Source organism: Cannabis sativa, chromosome 3 (genome assembly GCF_029168945.1).
Source record: "Cannabis sativa cultivar Pink pepper isolate KNU-18-1 chromosome 3, ASM2916894v1, whole genome shotgun sequence".
NCBI lineage: Eukaryota > Viridiplantae > Streptophyta > Magnoliopsida > Rosales > Cannabaceae > Cannabis > Cannabis sativa.
In genome coordinates this window covers 34,572,433-34,589,704 of record NC_083603.1, presented here as the reverse complement: position 1 = coordinate 34,589,704, position 17,272 = coordinate 34,572,433, and the positions used below count along the sequence as shown (strand labels likewise).

At 37.9% G+C, this 17,272-nt stretch overlaps 1 protein-coding gene across 1 annotated transcript; it reads right to left on the bottom strand.

Moving 5' to 3' along the window:
* Window positions 1-10,925: 10,925 nt before the first annotated feature.
* Window positions 10,926-13,141, bottom strand: LOC133036031 (uncharacterized). The gene is made up of 6 exons (XM_061112502.1): window positions 12,890-13,141; window positions 12,442-12,625; window positions 11,931-12,330; window positions 11,744-11,834; window positions 11,575-11,668; window positions 10,926-11,317 (listed from the first exon to the last, which is right to left on the bottom strand). Exons 1-6 carry the CDS (start codon window positions 13,139-13,141, stop codon window positions 10,926-10,928), a joined length of 1,413 nt encoding a protein of 470 aa, XP_060968485.1.
* Window positions 13,142-17,272: the final 4,131 nt, after the last annotated feature.

Sequence of the window (17,272 nt, the reverse complement as noted above, 5' to 3'; positions counted from 1 at the left end):
AGAGCTAGCGTGTACCTAGCAATCACAGAGCACGCTGTGAGTGCTGTCCTCACAGGAGAAGAAGGCGATGTATAGCACCCTGTATACTACATCAACAAAAGACTGGTCGATGTAGAAATTCAATACCCACTCTTGGAGAAGCTGACCTACAACTTCCTCTTATCTTCTAAAAAGCTTAGGCCCTACTTCCAGGCACACCCCATTAAGGTCTACACCGATCAACCACTGCAACGGGTTTTACAGAAACCTGAAGCGTCAGGTCGACTACTCAAATGGGCCATTTAGCTTGGCCAGTTTGAGATCACATGCCAACCAAGAACAGCCATAAAGGGTCAAGCCCTTGCAGACTTCGTGGTTGAGTGCACTAACTCAACTCTTGAGACCCCTCAAGACTCAGGAGAATAGCAAGAGCCAGAGAAGAAGTGAGAGCAAGAGCAGCAACAAAATCCCGAAGATCTAGCATGGAAACTCCACGTTAACGAAAGTTGCAGTGACCAATTGTCCAGTGCAGGCATTGCCCTTACAGCACCTAGGGGCAACAAGTGCACAGAGCAATCAAATTCAGCTTCAAAGCCTCAAACAATGAGGCTAAATACAAGGCCCTGATAGCTTCCCTCAAGCTAGCACATGAAGTACGAGCTGACCACTTGGACATATTTAGTGATTCTCAGTTAGATGTGAGTCAAATCCTGGGTGAATACACAGCTTGAGGTGATAGAATGGTTGCCTACTTGAGCAAAATCATAGAATAATTAAGTCAGCTCAAAGGCTACACGGTCAAGCAAATCCTCAAAGAATAGAATGCCATAGCAGATGCACTTGCTCGCCTAGCGAGCAGTACCATAGCTGACAAAGCAAACTTGGTGCCCATATAGAACCTAGAAGAACCCAACATTATTGTCCTAGAGGAGGTTGACATGCTAGATGACACTCCAACATGGATGACACCTATTACAGCTTACCTCTAAATCAGAGCCTTGCTAGAAGGCAAAAACGAGGCTGCCAAACTAAGGAAAAAAGCTGCTAGGTACTTGATCCTAGATGGGATTTTGTACAGATGGAGTTTCTCTATGCCTCTCCTGAGGTGTGTCACCAAAGCCAAAGTTGAACGGCCTATGATAGAAGTGCATGAAGGCTTCTGCGGCAATCATGTCAGGAGGCAAAGCTTGTCTAAAAAGATACTCCGACATGGGTACTTTTGGCCAACGATGATCGAAGACTCGATAGACTAGGTTAGAAAATGTGAGAAGTTCTAGAGATTTTTAAAGATACCAAGAGCTCCACCCAATGAGCTTACGATGATGTAGGCTCCTTGGCCCTTCACAGTGTGGGGGATGGACCTAATTGGTCAACTACTAAAGCGAAAAAGAGGGGTACAGTTTGCTATCGTTGCAATAGACTACTTCACCAAATGGACAGAAGCTGAACCCCTGGCGACAATCACCTCGAAGAAGGTCCTTGACTTTGTTGTCAAGAACATCATATGTCGATTCGTCCTTCCCCAGAAAATTGTGTCGGACAACGACAAATAGTTTGACAGTGACATGTTCACTAATTTCTGCAACAAACATGGCATCATCAAGAGCTTCTTTGTCGTGGCCCATCCTCAAGCAAATGGGCATGTAGAAGCTGTCAACAAAATCCTCAAGGATACCCTAAAGAAGCGCCTTGAGGAAGTAAAAGGCAAATGGACTGAACTGCTCCCAGAGTTCCTAAGGTCGCATAGGATAACTAAGAAAATGGCCACTAGGCAAACTACATTTGCTAGCTTATGGCTACGAGGCAATGTTGCATGTATAGTTAGTGCCACGGTCTCACAGAAGAATAACCTATGACCAACAAACAAATAGCACCTTGCTGGCGGAGTCCCTTGACGAAGTAGAAGAAAGAACAGAACGAGCCAACCTAAAGTTGCAGGCCTACCAGCAAAAGGTAGCAAGGCACTTTAACAAATACGTAAAGAGAAGAAAATTCTTTATAGGAGACATGGTGCTCTGAAGAGTGTTCCTAAACACTAAAGACTCATCAGCAGGAGTGTTTGGACCTAACTGGGAAGGCCCTTATCAAGTTACAGAAAGAACTAGTAAGGGAGCCTACAAGCTGGTAAGATACAACGAGAACATGGAGCTCGTTCTCCTACTAAGATACTGAAAAAACTCTACGCCAAAGTAGCAGTTATATCTGCTCAAAATTAAAGTACAAAAAGCACTAGCACCCACAGCCCTTTATGGGCGTGGTCTCCCACTGTTCTTCAATAGTGGCCTCTGCTTCACTAAGCGAGCAGGGGTAGCCACTTGACATCTAGAAGCTAAATTTGTGTAATATAGGCTTGTAGATTCAATTTATGTAAGTTGTACAGCAACAAAGACCAATTACTGAATAACTGCAATATTTATATTTTGTTTATTGTGTCTATGAACTACTTGCTCACAGATTAACTTTTCAAACTTATTCTCTTAGTTCCACATGCGTACTATGGTACCCTCATCAAAGTCTGTGAAACTTAGTGAATAGCAAGTGACCAAGAGACTTGTCTGCATGGTAACTTGGGGGGCACCCATACTGTACAACGCTTCGAACTAGCACATAGAACTTATGCAGCGAAATTTTAATGCTTAGTATAAGATACTAAACCTGCCTCTAAGTCGTTCATGCATACTTAGGCTTGGCAAAGTAAATTCAGACCCGTACTTGTCAAGGCCATAAGAAGATAGCCAGGATTAAAGACTGCCTGGTCAGTCACACAATCCATGATAAGAAAGCAACATGATCAAATACTAGTAATGTTCAAAAATAGAAGGTTTATGGCCAGAGATAGGAACATGAAGATCTTGGGGTTGAAAATAAAGTAATGTTCTAAAAAGGCCTCGGGCCACATAGGACATGAAAATAGTGTTCTAAAAAGGCTCCATGCCACATAAGACATAAAGTTTCAAAAAGGCCATAGGCCACATGGAAAGCAAAATTGAGTAATATTCCTAAGCTAAAATGCCACAAGCCATAAAAAGCCATAGGCTATGCAGAACATGAAAACATAATCTATATAATACAAACATGATGTTGAATACTAATAAAAATTCCATCTACATGTGTGCAGGGGCAGTAAGAGCTGAATTTGGAGCCGCCAGGTTGAGATCCACAGGGTTCAGGCCAGCCCCATCATCACAATGCTAGCCAGCCTGGTGGACAGCATCCTGGCCAACCACCTCCTCCACTAGTCGGTCGGCTAACACCTCGCAATGTGTACCTGATGATGACCCCTCTCAATAAGAAATGATCTGGTCTATCTCCATTCAACTCTTGAACAATGCCTTCCCACGAGCAAATGTTCTTTCCACAAAGGTCAGACTGCCCATGTACAATAATTTGGCTCGAGGGTTGAGCAGGCAAAACTCATAAGTAAGTTCAGAGGACAGGTTAATGTAATCTTTCTTAATGGCCTGCTGGCCATCAAGAGCCTCCTACAACTTCTTCTTGTGATCCTTCAGATCAGTTTGTAATCCAGAGATGAGAGTGTCCTGGTTGGTGTTCTCGATGTTCCTAGAACTAAGCATGACTTCTAATCTAGAGACCATTCTCTGTCTCTCTGCTAAAAGGACCTCCTGCTCAGAATTGGCCTTGTCTTTTGCGGCAAGAGAAGCCTCCGAGACCTTCACACACTCCTTGAAAGCGTCTGAAGGCCCCTTTGAGCCCTCACGAGCTGAGCTCAACTTCATCAGGGCCTTAAAACAAAGCAAAACAACATTAGTATCAAATAGTCAACCCTGGTTGGCCAGTCCCCTCCTTGGACTGCTATGGCCGGCCAGACCCTTATGTGAATTCCCAAGGCTGGCCAACCACATGCAAGAAACACCATCATCCAAGTTGAAATCATAACTCACCAAAGAAAGGTCCTGAAGTCCGACAGAGTATAGCCTGTCAGCCACACAGTCACCTAGCTCTTTCAAAGCCTCATCCAAGAAAGGGATAGGCTACTCTATACGCCGAGTGGCTGACTCAGCAGCCTTCTGATCAGCAATTGACCCCGCTCCTCTACTAGGCCTCCGTGTACCTTGGTCGGCAGGCCGAACCATCGGCTGCCCGGCTGGTCCAGGCCCTAGTGGAGGGGGAGGCACTGATGGTCCACTAGCATCTACACCATGGGAGGTCCTAGTCACCTTGGCCCTCACTCGTCCGGTAGGCTCATCTGAAGGCCCACCTACGAGACCTCTCAGCCTAGAAGACATGTCTGCAAAAAGAAAGTGGTGAAGTCAGAATGCATTCATAAATATTCAACACAAGAATAAAAGCATTGTGTTATAAACTAGCAAATACCATCATCGTCAGAAAAGAAGCGATCAGAGTTCACAACTACAGCCTTGCCCTTACCCCTAGCTATAGGCACGGGGCATGTAGGTCTATTAAAAACTGGGCTTCTAGGCCCGATATGAAGGCAAGCGTCACCTACTGGACCCCCGCAGGCAGGGGCCTACGGAAAGCTCTCTCTCTCCTCTCCAGATTCTGTACGATACAAAACAAAAGTACTTCTTCATCATGCAAGTCAGGGCCTTGCCCATCTCCAAAGCAGGCCACATTAGTAGCTGGCACTTCGTAGCCCCAGGAGTAGGAGGTACAAGCCATACATCCAAAAGTTGTCCACACTGGTCAACCGGATGATGTATCTCTGTTCAACTAACAAAGAAAGGATGTGATTCGCTCTATCCATTATTTCCAAAGTAGGGATGGGACGTCTAAAGAGCAGCACAAACTAAAATTTATGGTGCAAAATTCTACAAACTTGTGCAATAAAATATTTTTTGGCGTACCTGCCAACCATTGACATGGTTGCACATTTGGTGCCACCTAGCCATTGGTGACCAAGCTGGCTTAAATAAAAATAGTTGGTTCTGCTCTACTTCGGCCCAGACTTCAACTCAAAATAGTACCTAATCTCGTAAGGGGTAGGTGAAGGCCAACCTAGCTCCCTATACAACACAAACATAGCCGAGAAATACTTTCTATAAACATGAATTAGGTGGTTTTGCATCCAATATCTCTAGCACAGGAGACAACTCCAGGACATAATCTAGCTATAGTACTGAAGGCACGCTGAGCCCATTCAGCGGATTGCGTTGGGCATCATAATGGCCCAAAGTACGGTCAAGGAGGATGGAACATGTCCTATACCTCCTCCTCCTCATAGGAGCAACCTCATCCAGCTCAGATTCTGCATCAAAACTCCCTGTCTGCGAATCCATCTCTAGCTCAGCCTCGACAAGACGCTGGGCAGTCTTTTCCTCCACTCTAATTTGACCCCTTGTGGCTACCATGGCCACATGAAGATCATACGGGGTGCCTTACACAGAGTCTGTTTTGTCCTTGCCATAAATATGAGGCAAACAGAAAACCTACATAGTTGTCACCTCCCTAAACCAACACCCGACACTGTCTGCATGGAAGAAATAAGAGGAGGTGAGCAACCTGACAAAGCTACAAATATATTCAAGTCAACGATACCCAAGTGTGTCTTCCAGGTAAAATAAAGGGTACAAGATCGACCAACGACCAAATACCATCTTAGACACAATTACTAAGACAATCAACAAGTTCTGTGTTGTACAATTAACCATAATGGACTTGTTATCTAGCCTTATATAGAGTTTCCAAGCAAAACCACGCATAAGGCCACAGTTATATATGCCTCCAGGCCATCACGAGACCCTAGCTGAAGTCAAAAGAGGGAGAAAAACTGGTTGCCCGCTTAGAGCCTTGGCCTTGGCCAGCCAGGGTTCTAGGTCCTAGTGGCTAGGCAGACCCCAAGACCCAGCCTAGTGGCCGGCCAGGAACCCTAGTTCCAGGCATAGGCTGGCCAGCCTAGGGACACAGTTCCCATGGCCGGTCAGACCCCATAAAAGCCACCCATCACCGGCCAGGCTTCAAACAAAGCCTCCATGGCCGGTCAGCATGTGCATGGATCAAAACAAGTGATTTGTCAAGAACTCAAACATGTTCTTTGTGTTCATCGTGTTCTTTGTGACTCAAAGAACTAAGAATCACAACGAAGGTAAGATTCCGTTCTTTTTCGTCTAGAAATCACACATTGTCTATCCTAAGGCTACCATGCGGATCAAAATACTGAATGAACTACAATCTAACGTAAGAATCAAAGCATGTTCAAAACTAGGGTTGTACAACAAAACTTGTAAACCTTCCAAACCGAATAACCCGCCCAAACCGAACCGAAAAAACCGATAAAAATTACAAATCGAAATAACTCGAAAAAATTACAACCCGCCCAATTTGTTAATTGGGCGGGTCGAAAATAGGTCCAACTCGCCCAATTAAACTGAATAACCCGACCAACCCGATTTTGCCTTTTATTTTATTTTTTTTTACTTTTTAGTTTTTATTATATATAACATAAATGATTAAATATATAATAATATAAAATTATATACTTAATTGTTAGTTTCAAAGTCATATATATTGTGTTGTGCTTTAGTGGAATTTGATATTTTTAATTTATCTTTTTAATTTTTATTGACTTTGAAACCAAAAAACAAAAAAAAAAGTTTGGCCGGTTTGGGCGGGTTAACCCGACCAAACTGCCCAAACCATTGGTCAGTTTACAGTTTTTTTTTTTTTAAATTGGGCGGGTTGCACTTAAATTTTAGCAACCCGAACTTTAGATTGGGTTAGAAAATATATAGGATAAACCGCCCAAATCGACCGATGTATAGCCCTATTCAAAACAAGAAATAATGTTCACGAATTCATGGAAAAATCAATCAGATTAAGTGAAAGAGCGGGAATAAGCTTACCCGCTACAAGATTCCGACGAAGATGAAGGTGGGAAGCTTGGATCGTTGAGATAACGTAGAAATCCCAAGGAAAATGAAGCTTGTGGTTTCGACCGACTAGAGAGAAGGAGGAGCTTTTCCAAGAGCAAATTTCTAGTGAGAGAAAGTAAAAGTGAAAAGTGAAAATGAAAAAAAGGGTTTCCCCCTAAAACTCATTTATGTAGTACATGTGGGCCCTCTTTTTCTCATTTACTTCACCATCACATCATAAAGGCACTTAAAACAATTATTTTTCAACTGCAATGAGATCAGATAGTTAAGACAAAGTGCTTCAATAAATGCATCACTTTTTATTCAACAAAGGTAACAACAATCCCGACAACATCAATATAGCTGGTAAAGTCCCTATCCGTACAGACGTCTGCACAGGGACTTGGGGGCAAATATTATCTCAATTTTTTTCCTCATGACATGGCATGCTTACGTCGATAGAACCTGTGCCACATGGCAGTAAAATCATTAAAAGGAAGGTCAAGTGAGCACCCGATCAAACAAAGACCTTGACACTCAAATGGGAATCAAGTGGCAAACCAGCTTCCTCTCAAGAGTTGGCTGGCCAGCCTGGACACCACAAGGGCTTGGCCGGGCTAGGAGTGCTCTGTAGGCCTTACTAGACACTCCTACACGTGGCCAGGAGTAATGTGCTGGGAATTGGGCCCCAAAAGCCCAACAGAATGGCTAAATATTATCTAGAATCAAGGGTATTTTGGTCTTTTGTAAATATCTAACTAACTATACAATTGTTAAGGGATTTGAATTGTAAACTTAGGGTTTAAGGCTTCCTATATAAAGGCCTTCACCTCTGACTGAAAAACCTAAGTTGCCTAAGTTGCCTCTCTCTTCCTCATTCTCTCACACACACATACCTTAGGTTGTCCAACACCCTAGGCTTTCCAACACTTGAGTTATGCCAGGCATTGATTCATACATTGTAATCCTAAGGGTACTACAGCAGATCCCACCTATAGTGATCTGGATAGTAATTCTCTCGGTATAATATTACTAAAAGGGGAGTAGGTCATTATTCGCTATCACAAGGGGGTCGAATCTCTATAAAAAATCCTATTGTCGATTACTTTTCATTCTTATTTGTGCACACACCTGGCAAGTATTAGATCTACACGACCCTGCTGTCGGTTGATCACTTTTTGAGGTCAACACAAACCAACCACAATAAAAAAAAAAAACATATTAGTTTTAGCTTTATATTTTTTAAATAGGCATATAAATTATATGATATATATAATAAAACAAAAAAATATATATAAAAAACAAACCATCTTAATCGGGTTAGTCGGGTTAATTTGGGTTAATTGGGCAGGTCATATTTTTGTCGGGTTTCTTGGGTTGTATTATTTGTCGAGTTATCTTGGTTTGGTTTGGGCAGGTTATTCGGGTTGGGCGATTTACAAAACTTTATGTACAACCCTACTCTCAACTAGTCGTAGGTCATGTCCTAGGTGAATATACAATTTGATGTAAAAAGGAGATGACCTATTTGAACTAATTTCAAGACTTGGTAAGTCAGCTCAAACACTACAACATTTCACATCATTAGCGGGGGACCACTCCGCCGCTAATACCCACTAATTCGGTCGCTATAGGGTATTAGCGGCGAATTTCGGCCGATATTGGTCCGCCGCTAATGCGTGGCTACTACTAACAGTATTAGCGGCCGAAATGGGGTCTGTCGCTATTAATATCATTAGTAGCGGGACCCCGCCGCCAATGCTGTTTGTCACTCTCTAAACATGAAACTGACAAAGAGCATTGGCGGCGGGGTCCCGCCGCTAATGCTCCGCCGCTACAAGTTATCAAAAATAAAAAAAAATTATAATAATTTTAAATATATAAATAATTATTTTTATATAAATATATAATAAATAAAATTCTAATTAATATAATTATAATAATTCACTAAAATTTATTAATAATTTAAAAATGTCTCAAAGTAAATAACTTTAACATTAATCCTATTACAATATTGTCTCAAAATTAAACTAAATTATTAAAAAACATAAATAAATTATTCATTAACATCTTCATTAAGGTCTCCAATCATAAAGTCTTGATCTGGATTATTATCGTTACGAGTCCCCGAAGCCCGTGGCGGAGAAGGCACATATGCTTGGTCTGATGATAAACCCAGTGTTAAATTACCAAGCTCAGCTTGGTTAAAAATGGGAGTTGAATAAAATTGGTTCTCCTGCGATGAACTCCCAAATAATCCAAAATCAGCAAAATTTGAGCCGAGCGGAGGAGACTCTGATGGTGTTCGATATAAGAGCTGATTTCCCAATGGCGGATCAGACTGTTGTTGCTACTGAGGAAAAGATTGGGGTTGCTGCTGCAAAAAAATTTCGAATTGCTGCTGTGACAAATTTTGGAATTGTTGTTGTGACGACGGTTGTTGTGGTTGAGGAGGTTGTTGTTGTTGTTGTGGAGGAGCGACATAACTCTGAGAAGACGAACCACCAGGTGACTGCGACTGACTATACGTTTGAATAAAGTTCTCAAATCGTGGGTTATATAAATGAGCACGTTGTTCAGGCGTCAAATTACCCCCTCAAGTGGCACGCATAGTTGAGAATATTTCTGCCACAGTGCTCATCATTTCAGTAGTTGGTGGAGGAGGCACCGTCGACTGACTTTGAGTGAATGACTTCTTTCCTTTGCCCTTGAGCCTTTTACCCACGCCTCTTTGATGGTCAGATATTTCGCCTAAAACTGTTTCCAAAACATCAAACTGATAACCAGTATCAGATTCAGTACCAGATGTATCGCTCTGGGATTGTCGTTCAAGTCTTTTCCTATCAAGCTCCTTCAACAGTTCCTCCTATTTAAATAAAAATTATTAGAATATATAATCAATATAAAATATAAATTTAATAATAAATCATTTTATTCACTTACATAATCTTTTGCAACAGCTTCATTAACGAAAGTGTCAGACGGCTTTTTCTCATGAACCTCCTTCCATGCTACAACTACATGTTCTCCGGGAGGACCCCCCTATACGAACATAAACAATTAAGTTAGTTTATTATAAAGAAAAAATATATTTAACAATTAAAGAATTAATATATACCATTCTGTGGCGTATGGAAGCCAACGATTTTGTGCCTTGCGTTGTTGGATATTTCATTTGTTGTCAATTCGCTTTATTTTTACTTGAGCGATTCAAAAAAATTTCGCTAACAAACAATTCGGAAATCGGCTTCCAAGTCTCGGTATTCAAGTGGTCAGGAGGCAATCCTAGAACCTTCTCCCAATCTTCTGGTTTAGTGTAATGTTGTTTAAATTAAAATGCCTGTGTCTGATTGTCTTTCGCTCACTATACCTCTCCGCCATCTCCGAATATAAAGTCCCCATAAGTAGGTCTCGGTGAGGATTCCCATCAATATCAAAATAGTACTATGTAATAAAATGATTTAAAAATTATATTAATTTACAAATAAGGATATAAAATAATTACAACCATGAATAATTAAAAATCACTCACTCTTATTCGATTGAGCACATGATCCTTATATTGTTAGGGTACATCAGAAAAATTGTAATGATGACCTGGGCACAACATGGTTACTTGCTGGCCCATAAATCGAACATAAGCGCTTGCTTTAGTGCCAACAACTTTGCCAGTTTCAAGATCCACCTCAACCGCTGAGGGCTTACCAGCATCTCTCCTTTTTTGTTCAAGTTTAGTGTTTGTTGCAAGCCCACGACCCTTTCTGACTGGAGGTGGAACTTTATTTATTCGAGAGAAAAATTATTTTATTAGTACATTGAACATTCACAATTTATATTAAGAACAATGTTAGATTTGAAAAAATATGAAAACCTGATTCGCAGGACGAGGGTAACCTAGAAGGATCAGGGGGATCCCTACCATCACCATCCCCACCGTGGTATGTCGCTAGACTAGCTGACATTGTACTTTACTTTGAAGATGAAAAATAAGAAAATGTAAAAATTCACAAAATGTGAAGCACATAATTCAAAGTTGACACAAATATTAATACGAAAGAAATTAAAAAGTCATTTAATTATATAGAGTTTTTGTAACAAACAATAGTAAAATTAAAGTTACACCGAAGAATCACTATCATTTCCATCATTCACCAAGTTTTCATTTTCATCCTCCACATGTTCAACTAGTAAATCATCTACTTCTTCGGCAGCATAATTTTCATCAAGTTCATTATTCTCTATCTCAGAATCCACTAACTGATCGGACGATTCAACAATTACTGGAGGTTCATTCGATAACCAAATCAACTCTCCAAGATCAACCGTCAACACAAAATTTGACGAGTTAGAATCATTAACAACATCAACATCTGTCTCATCTTCATTGTCATTAATGTCCCAAAATTGTCGATGGCTAATATCTTCAACAACCTTCCAATCGCGACCTCTGAGTGGATCTTCAAGATAGAAAACTTGCTTGGCCTGGTTAGCAAGGATGTACGGCTCATCTTGATACCAAAATCCATTGTATTTATACTGGTTATATTATTTTCAGTGATTGTCTTCTTTCTTAATGGATTAGTGTTATACCATTTACATTCAAACAATGTCACTGTATATGCACCAGTTAAGATATAGTGATTACATCTTCAAGTGTCGTAGTAATTAAACCCTTCAGGTCCAGCAACAATAACACCACTATTTTGTGTCTTTCGCTTTTGGTGTATTTTAGACGCAATGAACTGAACACCATTCACTACACAACCTTCATAAAAGGTTGCTAAGTAATCGGAGCCAGAAGCTAGAGCGAGTAACTCATCACCATTTTGTAAAGTTCCAAGCTTGTGCAACTCATATATCTGAATACATAAAATGTATTAATATGAGAGGAATATAGATTGTTGAATTAAAACTTTAAAATTTTGTCATCATACCTTCTTATGAAACCACGGACGGAAAGTTTGCCTATGCAAAACAACGTGGTTACCATTAGGATATTCATGCCTGATCTTCTCCAAATGTTCACTTTGAAGTATGATAATGTCAAGGTATGATAGAGGAGAATAGAGAATAAAAACTAAAAACTTAATAAAATAATTTATAGGAACGTAACAAACTTACTCTAAGTAAGCTTGAATTTCAGGGGAACTTTGAAGAATGTACCACTCAGCTTTTTCACGACCAATACGATCAAGAGGCTTGATAATTCCGCTAGTCCAAGGACGAGATTGAGAATTAAAAACTGAGAGATAGCGAGACACAGAAGGCGCATCTTCATTTCGATCAAGACGATTAAATCTTGTTTTACACCCTTTAAAGTACATTGAACAAAAGGTTACTGCCTCATCAGCAACATAACCTTCTGCAATTGACCCTTCAGGACGTGCCTTGTTTCCCACATAATTCTTCAATTTTTTCATGTACCTTTCAAAAGGATACATCCACCTCATAAATATCAGGCCACCCAGTATAGCTTCTTCAGGCAAATGCAATACCAAATGTATCATTATGTCAAAAAAAGCTGGAGGAAAAATCAATTTCATCTTGCACAATAACAGAATTAAATTATTTTGAGCATCCTCCATATCTTTTATATTTAAAGTTCTCGAGCATAATTGTCGAAAGAAATTACATAGCTGAGTAATAGTGGTTGCAGTATCACGAGGTAGAAATTTACGAACACCAACCGCTAGTACTCGCTGCATAATGACATGACAATCATGGGATTTTAACCCGATGATATTCGACTCATCCGGAGAAACTTTGCTCTTTAAATTTGAACAAAATCCATCAGGAAACTTGATTCCTTTAACAAACTGACAAAATAGTTGTCTTTTTTCACGAGTCAACATAAGGAGCATGCGGTTTCATTAGCCTGCCATTCCCATCTTCATAAATCCACAACGATTCCCTAATACCCATCTTCTTTAAATCATGTCGTGCATTGGTTGTATCCTTTGATTTATCATTATCTAAGATGGTTCCTAGGAGACTGTCACACACATTCTTCTCAACATGCATGACATCAAGGTTGTGTTTTAAAATATTCGTGCTCCAATACTCCAACTCGTAGAAAATACTTTTTTTTTCCTCCAATTAGAAGTTTCTACAACTCTTCTACATTTCACGCCTCCAAAATCTTCATGATGTCCGGGATTTTGAGGTTCGAGAGCATTAACTTGTGATAATATCTCTTCACAAGTAAATCGTCTTGGAGGAGGTCTTCTTTCAACTTTACCATCAAATCGAATATCCCTTCTCATTGCATGATTACTTGGCAAGAATCTTCTATGACCAACATATGATGTCTTCCCAATCACTCGAATGGACATTGTGTTGGGTTTTATGCCCTAAATAAAACTCATTTCATATAATCAGATTTACTTATTAATAAAGATCAGAAATAACATTTTATGTTGCATGGTTCACATGATTTATTTCATGATTATATGTGTATATAATGTATAAATTCTTCTTAAGTCCAGAACATATGAGTATGTTAAAGATTATAGTGTTGTCAGCACAGTGGAATATAATCTTTATAATATGTTCAAAAGTTGATTCCCTGATTTGTCAGAACACTGGATTTAGACTGACATGGTATAATCAGCGATAGGTATTCTTACACCTTGGAAAAGTGTTATGTCCTTTCCAGGACATTGGCAAAGTTTACCAGTATCGGATGCATGGAGTATGCATTGGAATGGACCGATATTGAACTTTGAATTAGATTTTGAAACTTACCGTAAACATCTATTCAATTCAATATCATAAGTTGATCCTAGATCACATGATCGAAATCCTGATATGGTTAGGCTCAATTTCAAGAGTATTATTCGTGTTCTTTGATTTGTATGTTAAGCCTAATCTTTAGTCTGGGCAATACGTACATTTTGGGAACACGGTACTGCAATTGAGTGGGAGCGCTAACATAAATATGGAATCTATAGCTTCTATTTGGCAAATAGAAGTAAAGGATGATTTCCTTCGAGCTTAGCCAAACGAAGATAAATGGTGGAGATCTCATTTCACTTAGGTGAAATATCATTTATACAGGGTTAAGTGTTTTAAGGATAAAATACATTGTAGGGTGTTACGGTAATTTAATCCTGTACAGTGTAAATCATCTATATAGAGGATCATTGATCACATTAGGGTTATAACAATGGATAACTGATGACGTGTCTATATCGTGGAACATATAGAGCGTTTCTATATGACTGAGAGTGCAATTCCAAGTTCTAAGTGTGGATTCAATGAGGAATTAATAAGTTAGGGAATTTACTTGGTAAATTCGGTTCGACTTATTGGAAGCTCGGTTATATAGACCCATGGTCCCCATACTAGTTGAGGCCATACTGCTTGCAAGACTCAGTTAATTGATTTTAGTTAATCAATTATAATTCTAAAAGTTAGACTATGTCTACTTTATGAATTCTCACAGTTTAAGGATGAAATCGTAAAGAAAAGGGTTTCTAGGTTTAATTATTAATTAAGAGACTTTGTATGTCTAATTAATAATTATTTTAAATGACAATATTATTTAATAATCTATTTTAGTTATTAAATAATTAGTTTTGGCATTTAAATGATTAGAATTGGAAAAATGGCATTTTTGGAGAAATTGAAATAAAATTGAGGAAACTGCAAAATCCAAGTGAGGCCCATATTCCCTCTATGGCCGAGCACTCCCTTTGTGTTTCCCAATTATTATTTTTATTTTTTAATTGTCATGTAATTGCTAATCAAAGCCTAGCTATAATAGAAAAGTGGTGAATCACACTAAATAAGGCAGTTAATCAATTACACAGTAAAAGAGGAAACTGTTTTATTTGGAAAGTTGTGCTCTCCCTTCTCCCTATATAAAGCAACATTTGTGTCTCTTCTCTTGCATGCTATCAGCCACGAAATTAAGAGAGAGAAAAAGAGAGAAAAATTTTGAAATCCTTGTGAGATGAGTAGTGCCCACACACATCAAGTGGTATCTCAATCATAGTATGGAAGACTATGGAATTTCTGCATCAAAGAAGGAGAAAAGAAGATCCAGGTTCAGATCTTGGTGATGCTCGCGCGTAAAAGGAATCAAGGGCTAGAGATCTGAACGGAAGGAGTCATATTATTCCGCTGCACCCACTGTAAGGTTTTCTAACTTTATATGTGTTTATTTTCATTGTTTTAGAATTCATATTAGGTTGTTAATCCAACATACTTGTTAGTAAATCTAGATCCTGGTAAAATAATTTCCAACAACTGGTATCAGAGCAATGGTAATGATTTACTTTCATGTAATATGAATTAAAACGATGATTGCATGTTTCTGTGTTGATTTGGATGGCTTCATGTTGGTTTATGTGTTGTTTGATGAATGTTGATGTTGTACAGTTTCGTTTTCCATGAAAAATATTTTTTCTATTTTTAAAAATATTTTATTTGGATTCCTTGTGAAAAATTGAGCAATTTTCGTTTTTACGGAACTCGATTCCGATAAAAATTGAGAAAGATATGATTTTTGGAAAATCGGGATTCAAGGCTGTCAAGGGTGGTGCTCATGCGCACCAGACCCTCGGATCAGCCTCCCCCTCCGCGCGCGTAAGCCTAGGCGTGCACCCTGCAGCTGACCGAGTTTTCTCGGTCAGGCAACCTGCAGGCGCCGAGCTTCCTCGGCGTGAGCACTCCATCCGCGCGCGTGACAGTCGCGCCAGCCTCTCCCCGGGCCGTTGCATGCACCTCATCGGGCCGTTTTCCCAAAAATTGCGATTTTTGGGGTTTTTTCCCCAAAAATCCAATTTTTTCATGGGATTGTTTCCCAAAATTTATTTTTCCAATTTTAAATATTTTTAAATTGAAATGTTTCCAATTTTAAATATTTTCAATTTGGAATTTTTTCCAATTTTAAATATTTCTATTTTGGATTGTTTCCAATTTTTAAATATTTCCTATTATGGTCAGATTTAAAAATTTGTTAAGTTCTTTAATATTTATTTATTATTTAATTATAAGATTAGATATTTTGATATTTAAGATATTTTAAATTAAAAGATAACTTTGTCTTTTTATTTAAAATATTATATTAAAATTATCTTATATGACAAATTAAATAATTAATAAATTTGAAATTAACATAGATATTTTTATAGATATACTTACCATAATGTTTTCAAATTCAAAAATTTGTTATTTTGTTAAATATTTAATTATTTATAAATTATAAGTTTAAAAATGATATTTTTTCTATATATATCATTTTTTCCTTATTAGAAATTTATAAATCATATCTTAAATATTTAAATAACATAGATATTTTTGTAGAGATTTGAATATTGCTTAATTTGAGATATTTTGACATATAATTATGGTAATTATTATTCATTTATTATTTTATTCCTAAAATAATAATTATCTAACCAAATCTATTTTAAAATTGGTTTATTTTATTAAATTATAAGATCTGAAAGTGATATTGAAGATTCTTTCCTTTTAAATCATTGATCTTATTAGATATTTAATTCAAATAAACCTAGATATTTTAAAATTAGTTTCCTTTATTTGGTTAGTTTAAGAATAATAATTTAATTATATTAATATCTTGATTCACATCTGTTACATGGACAATGTTTGTTTATTTATATTGTTTATTCAAACTTTTTAACAAACCTATTATTTATCTGATCTAAATTGCTATGATTAACTTGTTGACAGATCATGATCCAATGATCTGATTTTAATCATAGTCCAATTGACGATAGATCTTATAAATAATTTGTAACAGGTAAATTTTGTACTTCTTTCATCTGTGTAAAGCTAGTAACATGATAGGGTCCATCCAAATCATTTGACCTGTGTGAGCCTATATGTTTGCTTTTGGGCTTAGATACATATAGGGAGCCCATTTAAGTTTTTACTAAGTAAATGGACTAGGTTGCTAAAATAAATTTTGACATAAGGAAATTTATTTAGGCTCAATTAGATTTGAGCTTATTCAATGAAATAACAATTATTTATTTTAAGGTTAAATTCCTCTCTTTTGGGCCTTGTGTGAGAGTTGGGGGCCATAGAAGTGGGTACGACATACTGAACCCAGCTCCCCCTCACATGAACTACCCCAATTGTGAAGGCCCATTTGCCTTATTTAAATAATTGTATTAGGTTAATTATATTAGTCTAACCTAATTAAAATTGAATTAGCAACATAATTAACTTTTAAAATATATGAAATTTATTTTTCATTGTAATATTTTAAAGTTAATTTTAGAAAAACACTTAGTCAATGATATATTCTAGATAGCTATTTCTAGTACTAGTTATTATTTCTAATATTAAATAGGAAAATATCATAGATTGTGAAATTAATTGTTTCCTAATTAGTTTTGGTACAATCTAAGTTTAGAATATTTTCCTGGTATTAAACTAGAATTAATAATTAAGTTTCCTCTTTACTTAATTATTTGATTCTTGAATTTAAT